Source organism: Pyxicephalus adspersus, chromosome 3 (genome assembly GCF_032062135.1).
Source record: "Pyxicephalus adspersus chromosome 3, UCB_Pads_2.0, whole genome shotgun sequence".
In the NCBI taxonomy this organism is placed as follows: Eukaryota; Metazoa; Chordata; class Amphibia; order Anura; family Pyxicephalidae; genus Pyxicephalus; species Pyxicephalus adspersus.
Genome location: NC_092860.1, coordinates 68,493,338 through 68,510,870, shown reverse-complemented (window position 1 = coordinate 68,510,870; position 17,533 = coordinate 68,493,338). Strand labels below are relative to the sequence as shown.

At 38.5% G+C, this 17,533-nt stretch overlaps 1 protein-coding gene across 1 annotated transcript in view; it reads left to right on the top strand.

Moving 5' to 3' along the window:
* TIMM44 (translocase of inner mitochondrial membrane 44) overlaps positions 1–17,533 on the top strand; it is a 97,359-nt gene that overhangs the window by 30,158 nt on the left and 49,668 nt on the right. Inside the window, exons 5-6 of the mRNA XM_072405059.1 lie at positions 1,063–1,212; positions 9,026–9,165. Of these exons, the coding sequence (XP_072261160.1) occupies positions 1,063–1,212; positions 9,026–9,165 (290 nt within the window). The remainder of the gene's footprint in view (positions 1–1,062; positions 1,213–9,025; positions 9,166–17,533) is intronic.

Below are 17,533 nucleotides of genomic sequence, written 5' to 3'. Positions count from 1 at the left end.
TCTACTGGCAGAAGTTCTTACATACTACGGAATACATGACCCACCTGGACCCCCACTCCCCCACTGTTTGCACCTCTAGGGAGTATAACATGGGTTTTTTATGTCTATTTTTTTTTTTGTATGTTCCAACCAACTGCTTTTGGTTGATACTGTTATGCTATTATGACTGTTGAACTTTTCTATATTCTGTTTCCTTGTACCTGTTAATAATACAAACCCTAATAAAAATTACAATGTTAAATTAAATGAATTCGCTTTTAAAATTTCAACAAATTCTATCAAAGATTTTTCAGATCCAGACTACATTATTTTATCAAAGATTTTTCAGATCCAGACTACGTTAGGACATCACCAATTTATCTTGGCCACAAAAGTATGTGGCAGAGGTACATTGACAAGGTCTCATACAGGTTGGGATAAGTGGGGGGCACATTTTGTCCCTATTGCCAAACCCTGCACCTGGAGGTACATATTGTCATCAAATTTGAAAACATTTCTGGTAAAAATATACAGTAATAACAAAATGACAAAATCATTCTGTTTCTGTTGGTGGTTGTTTTTATTATCATTACTATTAATATTATATTTATTAGTAATAATTATAAACAGTATTTATGTAGCACCAACATTTTATGCAGCGCTGTACAATAAATAGGGGTTTCTAATGACAGACAGATACAGACAGTGACAAAGGAGGAGAGGACTGAAAACCTTACAATCTAGGAGGTGGGGGAAGTATCATGCAATAGTTGTTCTGTATTTGTTGAACTGGTCTCTCTAAGAAACATTTCAATGACCTCCAGGCCCCTTACATAAGGAATTCTTAAGTTGAGGGCCTCATTGTAATGAGGAAACAACTCTATCTACTTGTGTGACCTGAGTATAAGTCGAAATTCTCTTTCTAATAGGATTTTCAGGTACAAAAAATTTTGATTTATACTTGAGTATATTTGATAATTAAGTGAGGAAGGAACTGCAACATAATATTAATAAAGTACAATATTAAAATATATTGAGATTTTATTGTATAATATAATTTACTCTAGTTAATCCCTTTTACAGAGTTTAGATGAAGTTACGAAGAGTGATATTGGCCGCAAGATCCGAGAAGGGGTCGAGGAAGCAGCCAAAACTGCAAAACATTCAGCTGAGTCAGTTACAAAAGGAGGTGAGAAGCTTGGAAAGACAACTGCCTTCAAAGTAATTTCCCAGGTAATGTTATTTAAACAAAGAATTGCTTTTCGTTACAGAGAAATATTTTTTTCAGATCGTAATGTTAAGTACTATCTTTGATGCTTTTAATTTGCATTAACAGGTACAGATGAGCTTTCATGGGTATACCTCCTCTTGTGCTATTATCTCAGCAAAGTATAGCTAGGACCAGAGAAGAAATGGGAGTAGACCCACAAAAGCTTATCCTGAAAATTTACCTTGGTTGTTGTTACAGTTGCTATAAAATTGCTACAATCGCACTTAAACATGTTTAACCCCTAGCAAATCCAGGTATATTGGTATGTTAGTTTTGAAGAAACTGCTTTCTATGTATTTATTATAAGCTGTAAAGAAATTTTTGTCTTACAAATTTTTCTAGCATGGTATAAAAAATGAATCTGTCTATAGTGCAAATCATTTTTATTCATGTGTTATGAACCAAGATTGCATGCCTTTCAAAATTATTTAATTATTTTTAAAGGTCCACAAAAATAGCTACCTCCACTTCTACCCCCAAAGCAAAGGTTAACCAGAAGCAGGGGCTAGCAAGGAAGTTGAAACGTGTAGTTTGCCACATTCTTGCTGGTGGACTTTAAATTACTGTTGTCTGTTTACCTATGTATTTGAATGAGTAAACCAATGCATGAAAAGTTAAATAAACATTTTATAATATATTTTTATTATGCTGAAAAATTTGAAAACAAAATAACTGAAATTGTTGGCCAGTACATACTAACTATACTAACCAGCATAATGTTCTTTGTTTTGTATGTTGCTAGCGTGCCTTAGAAGGGACAGCCTTTTCTCTGTCCTTCCGTGTAGGACTAATCTGTTGTCTGCTAACACATTTAATCTTCAATTTTTAATCAATACCTTTCTCTACCTTACTGATAGAAATTGTCCCTTTTGTTTCTATCTGCAGTGGTAAACCCAGGCATTTTTTTAAGTTGGGTGGGATAAAATTGCTGGTGGCAGCCCTTGTATTGTGACCCATCTCTTCAGTAACCACCCAAAAACAGCCGGGTGGTCACTGGAAACTGCTGGGGTGGTGCATCCTGCTAAAAGGGGCTGGGGAGAACACTGATCTGGCATGGCAAGCCTTAACTGCCTCGGTGGTGTTCCGGAGTGTGGCTGAGGGTGAATTTTACATACCAAAAGCGGTAACCCCAAACCACTCTCGGGGTAGGAAAAAAAATCCTACCTGCTCCCCTTGATCCAGCAGCGTCCTCAGCGATTCCCGGCCAGCTACTGCATCACATCCCTGGTGTGATAGATGTGATGCGTGAAGCATCGGTACGCAGATTATAGTAATTTTAATTTTTGTTTAATTTCTTTTATAAAGTTTATTTTATTTACAGTTTATTTATAAAATTATTTATACTTATTTATTATTATACAATTTATGTTTGTGATTATGATCATGATTATAAATTGTGTTTCAAACTTTATCCCACCTGGGAGTTATTCCTAAGAATTACAGACCTAAAATATTAAACAACAAGTTTCCACGCAAAACAATGTACCGCTTTTTACATAAAAATACGGACATAATTAGACAGCCAGGGAGGTTAATCTGGCTTTTTGAGAGCAATGTCTGGATTCTGTTGGACTGAACCTTGTGATGATAAACTAGAAGTTAACTTTGGACATCAATTTTTTCAATTGCAGTGCTTTCCAGACTTCATTTTGGTAACATGTTGGCCACAGAATGTCCATGTTCAGAGTTACTGACAAGCTTCAGCCTCATTTGCCCTTAGGAGTTAGGAGACTGTGCAAGGGGTCTGCGAATAACGCCATTAGGTCTAGGTACAAGTGTTGAAAATGATAAGTTAGGAACAGACGCCTTTTTCGTAAAAAATGCTTCATTACTTTTTACTGGTGAAACAAGTGGCTGGGAATAAGTGGAGTTAGAAAACACGGGAGTTTGGTTTTTTGATATTGTCTATTTAGGGGTTGTGTTGTGAAGACATGTGACTGTTAGGTGACTGATTTTCTTGTGTTTTCCCCTAATACTAAATCCAGTTTTTTTAAATATCTTTTTTTTCTTTCCTTTCTGACCTCTAAGGGAGAGTCATCAAGGTTCCACAGGTGATATAAGTTCTGGGTAAACTCACTATGAGCTTGCTCACTTTTGGCTAGCGAAACAATTGGTGGGCAATAAGAAGAGTTAGAAAACAAAAGGTGGGAAATCTTTAAAGTAACTACAACCTGTAAGTAATCTTTTATAGCTCCGTGAAATCAATAAATATTGTAACTGGGAATATGAGTGGCAGCAAGGTGGAAGGTTTTGTTCAGTGCACAGTCTGTCATATGTATGCACAAATGGAGCAACAGCTCCTAGCTGCATACCGCTGTGACAGATGTGAGAAATTCACCCTTCTGGAATCTCATGTTAGAGATCTGGAGAAGTTCATTGCAACACTGAAATCACTGGATTACCTTGAGAGGGGGTTTCCTGCCCAATGAGCAGGTAGTTAATGGCATAGATGTGGAGGGTGGAGAGGTTAATCAGGATGAACATGTAGGGATCCAGGTTACTGTAGTTAGAGGGAGTGGTACGGGCTCCCAGAAAAAGAAGGTCAGCCCTGTGTTAAATGCCCTAGCATTTGCACAGCTATGTGAAGATGTGCAGGTGGCAGACCCAGTGGTGGCAACCCTAGATGTTACTGCTACCCCTAAAGCCCGGGAGAGGAGCCCATCACGTAGGGGTGGGGAAAGCAATGCAGGAAGGTGTAGACAATTTGTTGTCATAGGGAATTCTATGATCGGGGAGACTGATAGAATAGTTTGCTGCCCGAATCACTTCAACCAAATGGTTTGCTGTCTCCCTGGTGCCAGGGTTCAGCATGTGGTAGACCGAGTGGACAAATTACTGTGAGGGGCTGGACATAACCCAGTTATGGTCTTGGTCCATGGTGAAACCAATGACAAGATGTATTAAAAATCAGTTTAAAGAACTAGGTTTTAATTTGGAGGAAGAGGCCTCCAAGGTTATGTTCTCTGGAATATTGCCTTTGCCATGTGCAACACAGGAAAAGCAGCGGAAGCGTCAACAGCTCAACGCATAGCTTAAGTCTTGGTGTAAATGGGAAAGGTTTACGTTCTTAGAGTACTGGGCTGACCTTTCATTGGCTTACAACCTATATGCCAGAGATGGTTTACACCTAAATGGAAGGTGGTCCGCTGTACTAGGGGAATGGTGGAGGGATATTTAAACTAGGACAGAGGGGGGTCCAGTTACATAAGGTGGCAGAAAAATAAAAAAGAGCATTAGGACCTAGTTGCTATTGCTGAATCCTGGCTTTGTTCTTCACATGACTGGGCTGTCAATATTCCTGGTTATACTCACTTAACGTAAAGACAGAGTCAAGGCTTCCGGCGCCTGGATGTGAGGACTGCGAAAGCTGAGTTTCCGCCTTGTTGAAGGGAATCTGTTGTACTGTATCGCTGAATATCTGCATCTGTTGACTCAAAAGTCAGCGTATACTTACCTACTTACCTATTCGTTACGGATCCTGGGTGGATCGTTACCTCCGGACGGGCAGCTCGCAATCTCAGCAACCAAGCAAGCAGCGCAAGCCTAAGACACTGCAGCCACTATCCAAGATGGCGTTGCATCTCCTCTATTTTCAGGACTAACAAAAAATCTACAGAAATACGTATTGTTGTTTTTCTCTCTTCTTTTTCTTACTTTATTTTTTGTATGTAATGTCTCCCCTCCCCCTTTCCATCCCGGAATCCCAATTTTGCGGTGTGGTTACAAATTCTTGGTTATTTTGGCATGCACAGTGTATGTTCAATTTTTATAGTGTTAAGTGTATAATTAGCTCAGGGAATGGAGTGAATGACATATGAGGCTAATGTTTTCTAATGATATGAGTAAGTTTATTTAAAATCATTGACTGTGATGAAGAAGGACATAGAATACGAGTCTCCTTGAATATAGCAGGCAAACCTCTATCTCTATATAGTGTTTACACACCCATTAATCCCACCATCGTCTATTTCCAAGAAATATTATCTTAGCTTTTGCAGGACAAAATTAGTACTAAAATTGTAGGGGGGGATTTCAATTCAGTTTTAATATTAGTACAGAGGACAGGTAATATTAATCCCGTGTTGAATCGCAGATTCTAACACAGTCACCTCTGGCTGACATACTGCCACCACTTTACTTGATCAATACATTGGGAGTGATCGTCCAGCAGAAAGACAGTTTACACATTTTTCTCTTACACATCATACAATCTCTAGGATCCATCACAAGTTCTGCAGTTCATCATTAATTAGCCGGGTGGCAGAAATGGAAATTCATGACATCGTTATATCTGATCATGCCCAGCAAACAATATTGTTGAAAAACTATGCCCCCGTGAAAATTATATTCAATGGTGTTTCCCAACCTTTTTGTCTAAAAACAGGTCCTTTAGGGATATGCTCCTAATTGCATGAAGAAATTGTAAAACAAATAATAGTGCACATAAAAATGACCAATTAATGTACTAGGCAATTGGTAAAGCTTATATGTGGAGATACATTATTTCATATTTACCATCAAAACACAAAAATACTAAATCACAATTGATTGAAGCTAGTAATAAATTACGTTTAGCGCAGGTTAAATTACAATTTGATCCCTCTCCCAGTAGCAAACAGCCATGGCACTCAGCCAAGAGATATTATGAAGAGTGCAAAGCACAGACAGTAAAGTACAATACAATTTTACGCAACTCAAATTACATAAATTTGGTAATAAAGCTGGGAGACTCCTGGCAAATTTAGCCAAAGGGGCCAGGGGTCACTCTCACATTGGCCCTGATTTATTAAAGCTCCCTAAGGCTGGATAGAATACACTTTCATCAGTGGAGCTGGGTGTTACAGAAAACCTGGAATGGATTTCCTAAAAGTCATTACTGTGTTTCCCTGATAAGGCATCCCCATCAAATAAGCCACCCCCCGATTTTTGCTCAAAAAATTAAAATAAAGCACCCCCTGCAAATAAGACACCCACCGATACCTGCCACTGCCTCTGTGTGACTTCTCGATGCTGGAAACTGAAAGTAACTTCAAAGGACAAGCAAGCTGCTGATCCCTGCCCTAACAGAGTCTGTTACCCGGCCGTAGAAGCCAAAAAAAAGTGAGTCAGTGAACAGAAGGGGACAATGAATGGCACAGAGTGATCAGAAGGGGACAATGAATGGCACAGAGTGATCAGAAGGGGACAATCAATGGCACATGAGTGATCATGAGTGATTTTCAACAATAAATGTGTACAGTCTTCTTCATGGAAAAATAAGACATCCCCCGGAAAATAAGACCTAGGGCATATTTTGGCATTTCAAAAAATATAAGACAGTGCCTTATCATAGGGGAAACAGGGTAGCTATTTGTTAGTGAATGTTTTCAATTCTGGACCAGATCTATTTCAGGTTTGCTGGATCACTCAGCTTCACTGATGAAAGTGTATTCTCTCCAGCCTGGGGGAACTTTAATAAATCAGGGCCATAGTCTCTCTGAGAGAATCACCCACTACGATAACCCATGACCCCTAACTTATTAATACATTTCTACATTTTTACGCAACATTTTTTGGGACTACCTCAATAGATAAACAAGCAGGTTTAAATTTTTTACTAAATGTCTTGGAGTGTCCCAGGAAATGCTGCAACGTTTAAACGCAGACATTTGATAGATTCGCATATAACAAAACACCAAGCCCAGATGGATACTCTTCTGAATTTTTAAAACTACTTCTGCCTGAATTATTGCCTACACTACAATCAATGTATGACACCCTGTGGAACGGATCTCAGTGTCTTTCTACGACAAATAGCATATATAACTCTTCTGCCCAAAAAAGACAAGGATCCCCTACAAAAATATTTACAAAAATGTTACCAAATTGTTTACCAGCTATTATGCTCCATCCTATTCATCCTACGCAAGTGGGATTTATTAAGGGACGCTCGATAAACACTAATTTCAGAAAGGTATTAGCAATTTTTAAATATGCCAAGTGACATCCCAAACAAGAACTAGTAATACTAAGTTTAGATGGCAAAAAGGCTTTCGATAACGTATCATTTGACTGTTTTTTTACAGTGCTGCAGACCGTGGGTTTTAAGGGTCCATTTTAGAATTTTGGAATTCATAAGTTTCAAATATATGCCAACCCAATAGCCAAAGGTAATACTCCAGGTTTTCTTTCTGAACTGTTTCCTCTTTGTAAAGGAATGCAGCAGGGATGCTTTTTATCCCCCTTGGTTTTTTAATTTAGCAATAGAACCATTAGTTAGATACTTGGGGCTTGATTTATTAAAGCTATCCAAGGCTGGAGAGGATACACTTCATCAGTGAAGCTGGGTGATACAACAAACCTGGAATGAATTTCTTCGAAGTCATTTGCTGTTTGCTAGCAAATGTTTTGAATCCTGAATCAGATCCATTGCAGGTTTGCTGGATCACCCAGCTTCACTGGTGAAAGTGTATTCTACCCAGCCTTGGAGAGCTTTAACCCCCTCTAGCGGTAATCCCAAATGTGACTCGGGGTGGATTTTACCTGCAAAAAGCGATAATCGGAAGTCACACTCGGGGTTGCTTTTAAGTAAAAAACAAAAACAAAAAAAAAAAACCCGCTTACCATGTTCCCCCCATGTCCCCAGACATCCTGCTGGTCCCCGCAGGTCCTGGTCCGTCCTTCACGATCTCCAGCTGGCGTATTCAGCGACGATCTCGGGGGGTTCCCAGTGACGTCGGTGCAGTCACCAGTTTGTACGGGTGGATTCAATAAAAAATAGCTGTATTGAGTCTAATACAAAGAAATAATCATTATATATATATATATATATATATATATATATATATATGTATATTATACAAGCTACTGTACACTTTTATTACATGTTTAAATATTTTTTCTTTACAGATTTTTGTTTTTTTTTTATTTAAAGTTTATTAATAAATTTTTTAAATATCGGTGAGTTAGTTATGCGTAAAAATTATGGCCTACAGTGAAAAATAAATTTCCATGCAAAAAATTGTACTGCTTTTTGCATGGAAATTTGGACGGAATTAGACTGCTAGGGAGGTTAATAAATCAGGTCCTTGGAGTCACATTCCACTTTAACTGGAATCAAAATAGGTACAGGAGAAGTATGTGTACAGCCTTATTTGCAGATGATATTCTGTTTTTCATTGGGAGGTTAATCCCACAGTTCTGTCAGGAGGTTTCTTTGTTTGGGTCCCACGTTGTCCGGTATCTTTGGCCTGGAACCAACATCTTTTTCTCTCTTCTTCTGGGTTCTTTTCCTTCTTCACCTTCTGCGCATGCCTGAGATTAGGCAGCAAAGAGCCTCCTGGAATCTGTGGTATGCCAGGAGACTTTGTGCAGAAAGGGGAGGTGCTGCACCTTTCTTTTTTTTTTTTTTAAATAAAAGAGTGTTGCTTAAAAAAAAAAAGTACAATTTTTACTTTAAATAAAAAGAATGTGTTTGAAGTCTGTTCAAGATACCTTGTCTGAGAAGCTCTACTCCATAACTAATTATACTATAAGCATTATACTTGTACTAGTAGTTACAAATTGAATGTGGGGTATATAGGCTAAAAACACTGAGATTTTGATCACCTTTAAGTGGAGTTATATACCCATGGGTACTGAATTAGTTTACATTTTCTGTGGTTGCCCCAAAGGATTAGGGGCAACCACAGGGTAAAGGGATACTTTACAGGCAAGTAAAAACAATCTTGCTTAGATGACTAAATGTTTTGTTTATTTATTTTTGCTGAATTAAGAATACAAAGTTTTCATTTTTAGGGTGTTGAAACTGTAAAGAAAGAAATTGATGAAAGTGTTTTAGCCCAAACGGGACCTTATCGTCCACCTTCCAAACTGAGAAAGAGGAGTGAATTTTCTGGAGATAAATCTGAAGAAGAAAAGGTTTTTGAAGCAAATGAGTATGTATTGATATTTTTACATAAATTATCTCAAGCTAAAAAACAAAAAATAAATAACAAGGGAGGCCCCTTTTGTTGTCAGGAGTGAATAGAAGGTTGTTTTGTTAAAACAGGAAATTTTATACTAAACTAAACTATAGACATGTATGGCCAGTAAAGTCCTCAGACCTGTGAGGGTTATGATTTGGGGTTTCTTCACTTTGTCAGGTGTAGGTGCAGCAGTATTCTGTACCCAAATATAAGGTCTGCTGAACACACTAAATTATTTTTGTCAATGTATTTTTTTTTTGATGCTGCAATCCTCATACAAGATGACTATGGCAGGATTTATTGTGGTCAAATTGTAAAAGAGTGGTTTAGGGAGGATTGGACATGTACATGGATTAACCACTACGGAGTCTAAGGGCCTGATTTATTAAACCTTTCCAAAGTTGGAGAGAATACACTTTCACCAGTGAAGCTAGGTGGTCAAGCAAACCTGGAATGGATTTCTTCAATGTCACTTGCTATTTGCTAGCAAATGCTTTGAATCCTGGACCAGATCCATCCCAGGTTTGTTGGATCACCCAGCTTCACTGGTAAAAGTGTATTCTCTCCAGCCTTGGAGAGCTTTAATAAATCAGGACCTAAATGTTAACCCCATTGATATTTATTGGGATGTGCTGAAGAAAACACTCTTAAAATATTGACAAATATTTACTCAACCCTGGAATAAAAAATTGTTGTGACACTAAATAATTAACAGTTTATTTTACGTTTCCACGTTGTCACCTACTAGATGATTTCACTTGAATCCTAATTGATGTTTATTTTAAATGGTGTGGTCATTTAGTGTGCTGTATCTCTGTTGGGGAAGAAGGGTAATTATCTTTTAATGTGCACCTATTTTTGGTACCAAAGTTGTCCCTAGGTTGTAAAAACAGAACAGATGTTAAGTTCTTTGCCTAATGGCAGCCTGTATTTATTAATCACAGACCTTGAACAATCCACAGTTTTTAAGGATTTCATCTCAGCCTACCTTGTCCCATCAGAACAGAACAGATTTGCCCAGCTCCAGCTGGGTGTGGAGGTTTGAAGAAAATTTGGAGAAACAACATCTAGCTTTGTGGAATCCTTTGGGCTTCCCAAAGTATTAGGATATGCTGAAGTGTACCTCTTGACTTTAGTCATCAGAGATAAGTGGTAAGCAGGCCTTTGTCTTTATTGCACATCAACCTTCACCACCACTTGAATATGTAAAATAACTATCAGTCGGACACCAGGAGAAGGAGGAATGGGCAGCTCGAAAGCCAAATTGGAGTGGGTCAAGGAGAGAGTTGGTGTTGGTAATCCATGAGCCTTTTATAGACAAGGCGCTCAAGAAATTTGGAAACATATGGGAGGAGGGATATAGGACATTAGCTAGAAGATAGGGAAGGGCTAGTGAGGATTTCTTCAGGATAAAGAGAATATTGACAGGTTTGAATGTGAAGGGGTAGATACCAGTAGAAAGGTAAAGGTCGAATAGCTCGGTTTGTGTGGGGGCAGGGTGGAGGAATGGGTATGGAGTAGATCAGAGGGAATTGGATAAAAAGGACAGGTAGTAGATTGAGAAGATGAGAGAAGAGAGGAGACCTCATCCCGAGTAACAGGACTGAAGGACGTTAGGGATGATATACAGGAGCAAGGTTGGAGTGGCACTGTGAGCAAAAACATCATGTCTGATTTTGACAATTTTACCTGTATATTATGTGGCTATGGCAGCAGAGAAAGGTAGTTGTGTGGGGAGCAGGTGTGGGGTTTAGGAGGGAGTTTGTTGAGAAGACGCTGCGCTGGTTGGAAGCTTGAGAGGATATGACCACGGAGAAATAATTTTGCTTAGTGACAGTGAGTTCAGTGTTAAAGTGTTGTAGTCTGGCTTTGTAGTCCATGAAGTCAGCACTGAGGCCATATTTCCACTTGCGCTCAGTCTTGTAGATGTTTGATGTGATTGTTGTGCCAGGCTCAGGGGTTAACAGGACAGGGGTAGCGAAAGGTGGAAGGGCCAACTTTAACCAGAGCCAAAGAGTGTGGTTGAACTGAGTGGCAGCTTTATCAGGAGATGTTATTTTGTAGAGATTGATGGTTAGGTACGTAAGGCAGTTTAAGAATAAATTGTGGTCAAGGTTATGGATATCTCTCTGTCATTGATATCGGATCTGCTATGTAACATTAGGGAGGGGGGCCAAAGGTGATTAGGTTCTGATCAGAAAAGGGAAATTGAAAAATTTTGAAAATTCCAGGTCTAAAGTGTGTCTGACGATGTGTATGAGGCCATTTTACATTTTATGAAACTCCAAAGGAGGAGGTAAGGGAGAGCATTTTGGCTGTGGAAGGATGGTTGGGGTCATCCACTGAAACATTAATGACCCCGAGGATAAGGGTGGGCAGGTTATGGGAAAGAATATGTGGGAGCCAAGAGGTAAAGGTATCTAAAAGTTGGGAAACTGGGCCGGGGGTCGGTACACAACAGCAATATTGAGGAGTAGGGGGGCAGAAAAAACAGACGGAATGCACTTCAAAAGAGTTGAAAATGAGAGATGGCAGGGTAGGAAGAACTCTACATGTACAGTTAGGGGAGAGAGTGAGACCCACAACACCACCTACTCTCTTGCCAGGCCTCTATAGGAGAGTGTAGCAGCAGAGACAAAGAGACTGAGGAGGAAAGCCAAGTTTTAGTTAGAGCCAGGAAGTTTACGGATTTAGAGAGGATCAGGTTGTGGATAGAGATTACCAAAGGCTGCCAGAGAAATGGGGTAAGAACTTATGGGTTGGGTGAATGTAAATAACGTTAGGAAGAGTGTTTTGCTAAAAGGGTAGGGATGAAAGAGGCTGTGAGAGGACCAGGGTTGGGTGAGATGTCACCAGCAAGCAGCAGTAGAGAAAAAAAGTGAAGGAGTGAAGGAGCAGGCAAACAAGGGGGTTAACAAATGGGGAGGAGAGAGAAAAGACCCAGCAAGGGGTACATAGTAACAGATGATGGTAAATCACAGGAGCACATTAAAAAATGTGGCAAACTGATGTCAATGTGAGCAGCAGCTGTAGTATCGGTTGCATTGAGGCAGTAAGCTTGTTGAGTTCCAGGTGTGGGATAGGGTGAATCAAAGTCAAAAAAGGTGGCTTGGTGAAAAGGAAGTTCAGTGTGGTAGCAGCAGAGGCTGTGTTGGAGTGCAGGTGGATACTTAATGAAGATTTATTCCAAAGCCATGTGATGTGAATTGCAGAGTGTAGTGATGGTTCCAATTTTTTTTCAATTCCCTGGAATAATTCCTACTACACTTATAATTTTGGCCCTTGAAATTTGGGCACATGACCATGCTTGATGTTTAAATAGAAGAAGAAAAGACAGTCCAATGGGCGGGGTATTCTTTTTTCCGATGTCCCTAAGACAGTTGCATTATCCCTGGATATTCTCTGGTTTTGTTTTATTATAAAATGTAATAGGCGGTTATTTTCTGTGCATTTTGAAATGTATCAAGCCTCTTGTTTTAGAGTTCCAAAACTAATTCTTACAGGAATCTGTTCCACATTCTCACAGTCTTTACTGTGAAGAATCATTTTGGTATGTAGATATGTAAGATATTTACACAATCACTTTATTTGAGGGGCTTAAAAGTAATTGGACAAATTAAAAAGCTGAAAATAAAATCTTCATTTTTAATACTTGGTTGAAAACCCTTTGCTGGCAATAGCAGCCTGTAGTCTTGAACTCATGGACATCACCAGATGCTGGGTTTCCTCCTTTTTTTTGCTCTGCTAGGCCTTTACTGCAGTGGCTTTTAGTTGCTGTTTGTTTGTGGGCCTTGCTGTGCGAAGTTTAGTCTTCAGCAAGTGAAATGCATGCTCAATTGGGTTCAGATCAGGTGACTGACTTGGCCATTCAAGAGTATTCAACTTCTTTGCTTTATTAAACTCCTGGGTTGCTTTGGCTGTATGTTTTGGGTCATTGTCCATCTGTATTATGCAATGCCTCCCAATCAATGTGACTGCATTTAGCTGGATTTAGGCAGACAGTATGTCTCTGAACACCTCAGAATTCTTTCACGTGCTTCTGTCCTGTGACGCATCATCGATAAACACTAGTGTCCCAGTGCCACTGGCAGCCATGCACGTACATGCCATAACATTGCCTCCGCCATGTTTATGTGATATGCTTTGGATCATGAGCTGTTCCACGCCTTCTCCATTCTTTTTTCCTGCCATCAATCTGGTAAAGGTTGATCTTGGTTTCATCTGTCCAAAGAATGTTTTTTTAGATGTTTTTGAGCAATGTCCAATCTAGCCTTTCTATTCTCGAGGCTTATGAGTGGCTTGCATCTTGCAGTGCACTGTATTTACCTTCATGCAGTCTTCTCTTTATGGTAGATTTGGATATCAATACCCCTACCTCCTGGAGAGTGTTGTTTACTTGGTTGGCTGTTGTGAAGGGGTTTCTCTTCAGCATGGAAATGATTCTGCGATCATCCACCACTGTTGTCTTCCGTGGACATCCAGGTCTTTTGGCATTGCTGAGTTAACCAGTGCTTTGTTTCTTTCTCATGATGTACCAAACTGTAGATTTTGCCACTGTTAATATTGTAGCAACTTCTCGGATGGGTTTTTTTCTGTTTTTGCAGCTTAAGGATGGCTTGTTTCACCTGCATGGAGAAGAAGGAATTGCCCACACCAGGCCAGGGAAAAGCCTTTGAGTCAATTGTCCAATTACTTTTGAGCCCCTGAAATAAAGTGATTGTGTAAAAAAAAAAAAAGCTTTAGTTCCTCACATTTTTATGCAATCTTGTGTTCAACCTACTGAATTAAAGCTGAAAGTCTGCAGTTGAACTGCATCTGAGTTGTTTTATTTAAAATTAATTGTGGTAATGTACAGAATCAAAATGAGGAAAAAGTTGTCTCTGTCCAATATATATATATATATATATATATATATATATATATATATATATATATATATATCCTTTTCAGTTAATCACTCCCCAGTTATGTCCCACCTAAATGTATAAATATTGCATGCATATGTAAATGCATAACATTGTATTTGCTAACAATAAATGTCAAAAACAAATCAGATTGGGGAGAGGTGTCAGAATAAACCTATGAATGTCTAACGGACACTTATCGGTCCTTGGTCTTTGGACGATCTGGATAATTTGTGTATGTAACTGAAAGATTTCTGATGTCTGTTCGGTTCCAGAGAAAATCCCATTTCCATCCACATAAATGGATGTTACTGTTATTTAGGTATATTTTGTCTATCTTTTATCTGCATAAATATTGAAATTATATCCTCTATCAATGCATATAGATATTCAATTAAAGAAGGTTCATGCACAAATAATAGCTAGTCATTCAAACAGTTTAATTAAGAAACAAGGTAAGACAGAGTACACAGCAATATTATCAGATATTTAAACATATAGGAACTTGAATCAATGTCACATATATATATCACATGAACATCAAGTTGTTAGTAGTAACCCCTACAATAACCCAGTAACTAAGTAATACATAACACATCAAATAACATGGAATGCAATATAGAAATAATAGCATAAACATATACAAAGACATATACCAAACAATACAAGAAGCAATTCAGGAATGTGTATAGCTACCTGCTAAGATGTCGTGGGGTACCCCAGGAGCTAGATTCCCTAAGAAGACTCCCATCATTCCCTTTTCTTTTTGTTATATTCCAGCTCGCCTTTTTATATAGTTAAGTCCTATTAGGTAACATTGGGACTCCTTGATTGGTTAGTGGGTGTGTTCGGTACGCTGACCATCAGTTGGCACACACCCAACTAGATTGGGATTGGTTAATGTAATTTAATGGACCTCCCAACTAAATTTTATATAAAAATCTCCAGCTGGAATCTATGTTTAGGGGTCTATAAATGTTCAGCTGGGTCATCACCCCAGTCCATCTGTTCAATTACACCTCCATCTCCTGTTTCCTCAATTGAATGGATTATTGCCCTTTGAAGGCCATATTGGTGGTCTGTTTGTTCTGGGAAACTAGGTCTTGTCTCCTGGCAGCTGTTGTATCACTTGTGTGTCACTCTGTGAAGCCCTGCACTTGGAGACCCCCTAGGAAGGTCCTATGACCAGATCAAGATAAACAGGTTTCGTGTTTACACACAACATTGCTGCACCTATACACATACATTTTATATACACACACATACATATATATATATATATATATATATATATATATATATATATATACCTATACATATCTATTTACATATTCATAAACAATCTTGAGGTGCAACAGTTACCCCACGTGTCATTCTATCCTCCTGTAATAGGAGCTGTTCAAATGATGTAGGGGATCTAGTAAGATTAAAAAGAGGTTGCAATGCCTGGGCATCATTTTGCAATTGGTAATACGCTAACCAGGAAAATTCCCTTTGGGCCTAAAGGATATTCAACTCCTGTATAGATGGTTTAGCTACTCGAGGATTTGGCTCATTCCAAGGTGTTCCTCTTCGGTCCATATAATAATGTAGAAACATAACCTGGAGAAAACTCTTGATTTTTGAAAAAAAGGAGTCATCAGGCCAAGCCTAGAGAAGAGTAAACCCTTCCCTATCAATGTGTCCCATATAGAAAGAGTATGGGTAACAGTAGGTAGATTGAAAAGTGATTGAGCTTTAAATTGTGGCAGGATCCAAAGGGCCAGGGTTAAAAAGAAAGTCAGAAGCTACCATTGGAATGGATAGAATAGCCAAACTTGCAAAGACTCAGCCAATGATCAGCTCCAGGAAGAGGAGGGTCTAACGTTACAACTGTAACAACTGTTACTAACTGTTACAAGAGTACTGTTACAATTTGAAGTCTCCTATGGAAGCCAAGCCCCCACAAGTCCCATTGTTGAAACAAAGACATGTGTTGAAGAAGTTATAGTTTGCTAAAGAACACACTGACTGACCTAAAGAGAAATGGAGCAACATTTTGTGGACTGATGAAAGCAAGGCAGTTCTTTTTGGGCCCAGGGACTGCAGACAGTTTGTCAGATGTCTGCTAAACACTGAATTCAAGCCATAGTACACTGTAAGGACAGTGAAGCATGGTGGCACAAGCATCTTGATATGAGGATGTTTATTGTACTATGGTGTTTAGCCTATTTATTGCATACCGTGGATTACGGATCAGTTAGAATACATCAGAATACTTGAAGAGTTCATGTTGCCTTATGCAGAAGGGGAAATACCTTTGAAATAAATGTTTCACTTAGAAAACGACCACAAACACACCAGTGAACAAGCAACGTCTTTGTTCTAGGACCTTATGGAGTGACCAGCCCAATTCCCTGGCCCTAATACAATTATAAACTTGTATGGCAACATCAAAAATGCTATTTGTGAGGTGAAACCAAAAAATGCAGAAACATTGTGCAATGTAGTCCAATCATCCTGAGCTGGAATAAATGTTCACAGGTGCCAGAAATTGGCTCCATGCAATACCAATGTGCATCAGTTCTTTGAAATGGTGGTTATATTTAATCTTTGTTCAGTGATTCAAAGGTAAGCAAAACCTTGAAATATTTTTTTCAGTTTATACAGTGAATGTTTGAGTATGTAAATAGGAATGCAGGCAGTGCAGTTTTTTGAACAGCCTAATAATCTTTACTTTCTATAATGTAATAGCACAAATTGTAATAATTTTTCCTAATGTTGATTTGAAACATTAGTAATGTTACAACAACAGAATGTGCAGTGTTTTTTTCCCAGTGCTTTTGCCTGTATGGAAAGAAAAGTAGTTTTAAGGATTTTAAGCTTTACAACTGTACCATTTTAGATATTCTCCAGCCCATTTGTTATCAAGTCAATGAATAAAGAATAAATGAAATTCTAAAAATATTAAAACTGTGGCTTTAAAATGACCAGACTCAGTCTTTAAAAGACCTGAGGGTATAAGTCTTCTAGTCCTGGCACTTTATTGACTTTACTTTTCCTGTTGCTGTACCATATGAATTTTGAGCCATTGTTGTTCAGTAAAGGTGGTGACAAATACTATTTCTTTTTGAACTTAGACTGTAACAGCTCCACCATTTTCCTTTTGTGTACACAGAGCTGAAAAAAGTGTTTATTTGATTTGTCTTTTCTATGTCCCAATCACCAATTTTGAGGCATTTTGTAAAGAGCCTGTGTGCTAATACCTAATTTTTTTGCTGTCAAAAATGATTTGGGGGCTTTTCCTATTCTCAACCTGTCTTTTGTTTAGAGTTTAGCAATCTTACTTTCCTTTTTACATTTACATACACTTATGTTATATTATTTAAAAAAATCAAAGGTATCATTCATGTTTATATTTTTGGAACACCCTTTTCTTTGTTCTTTTTGTCTTT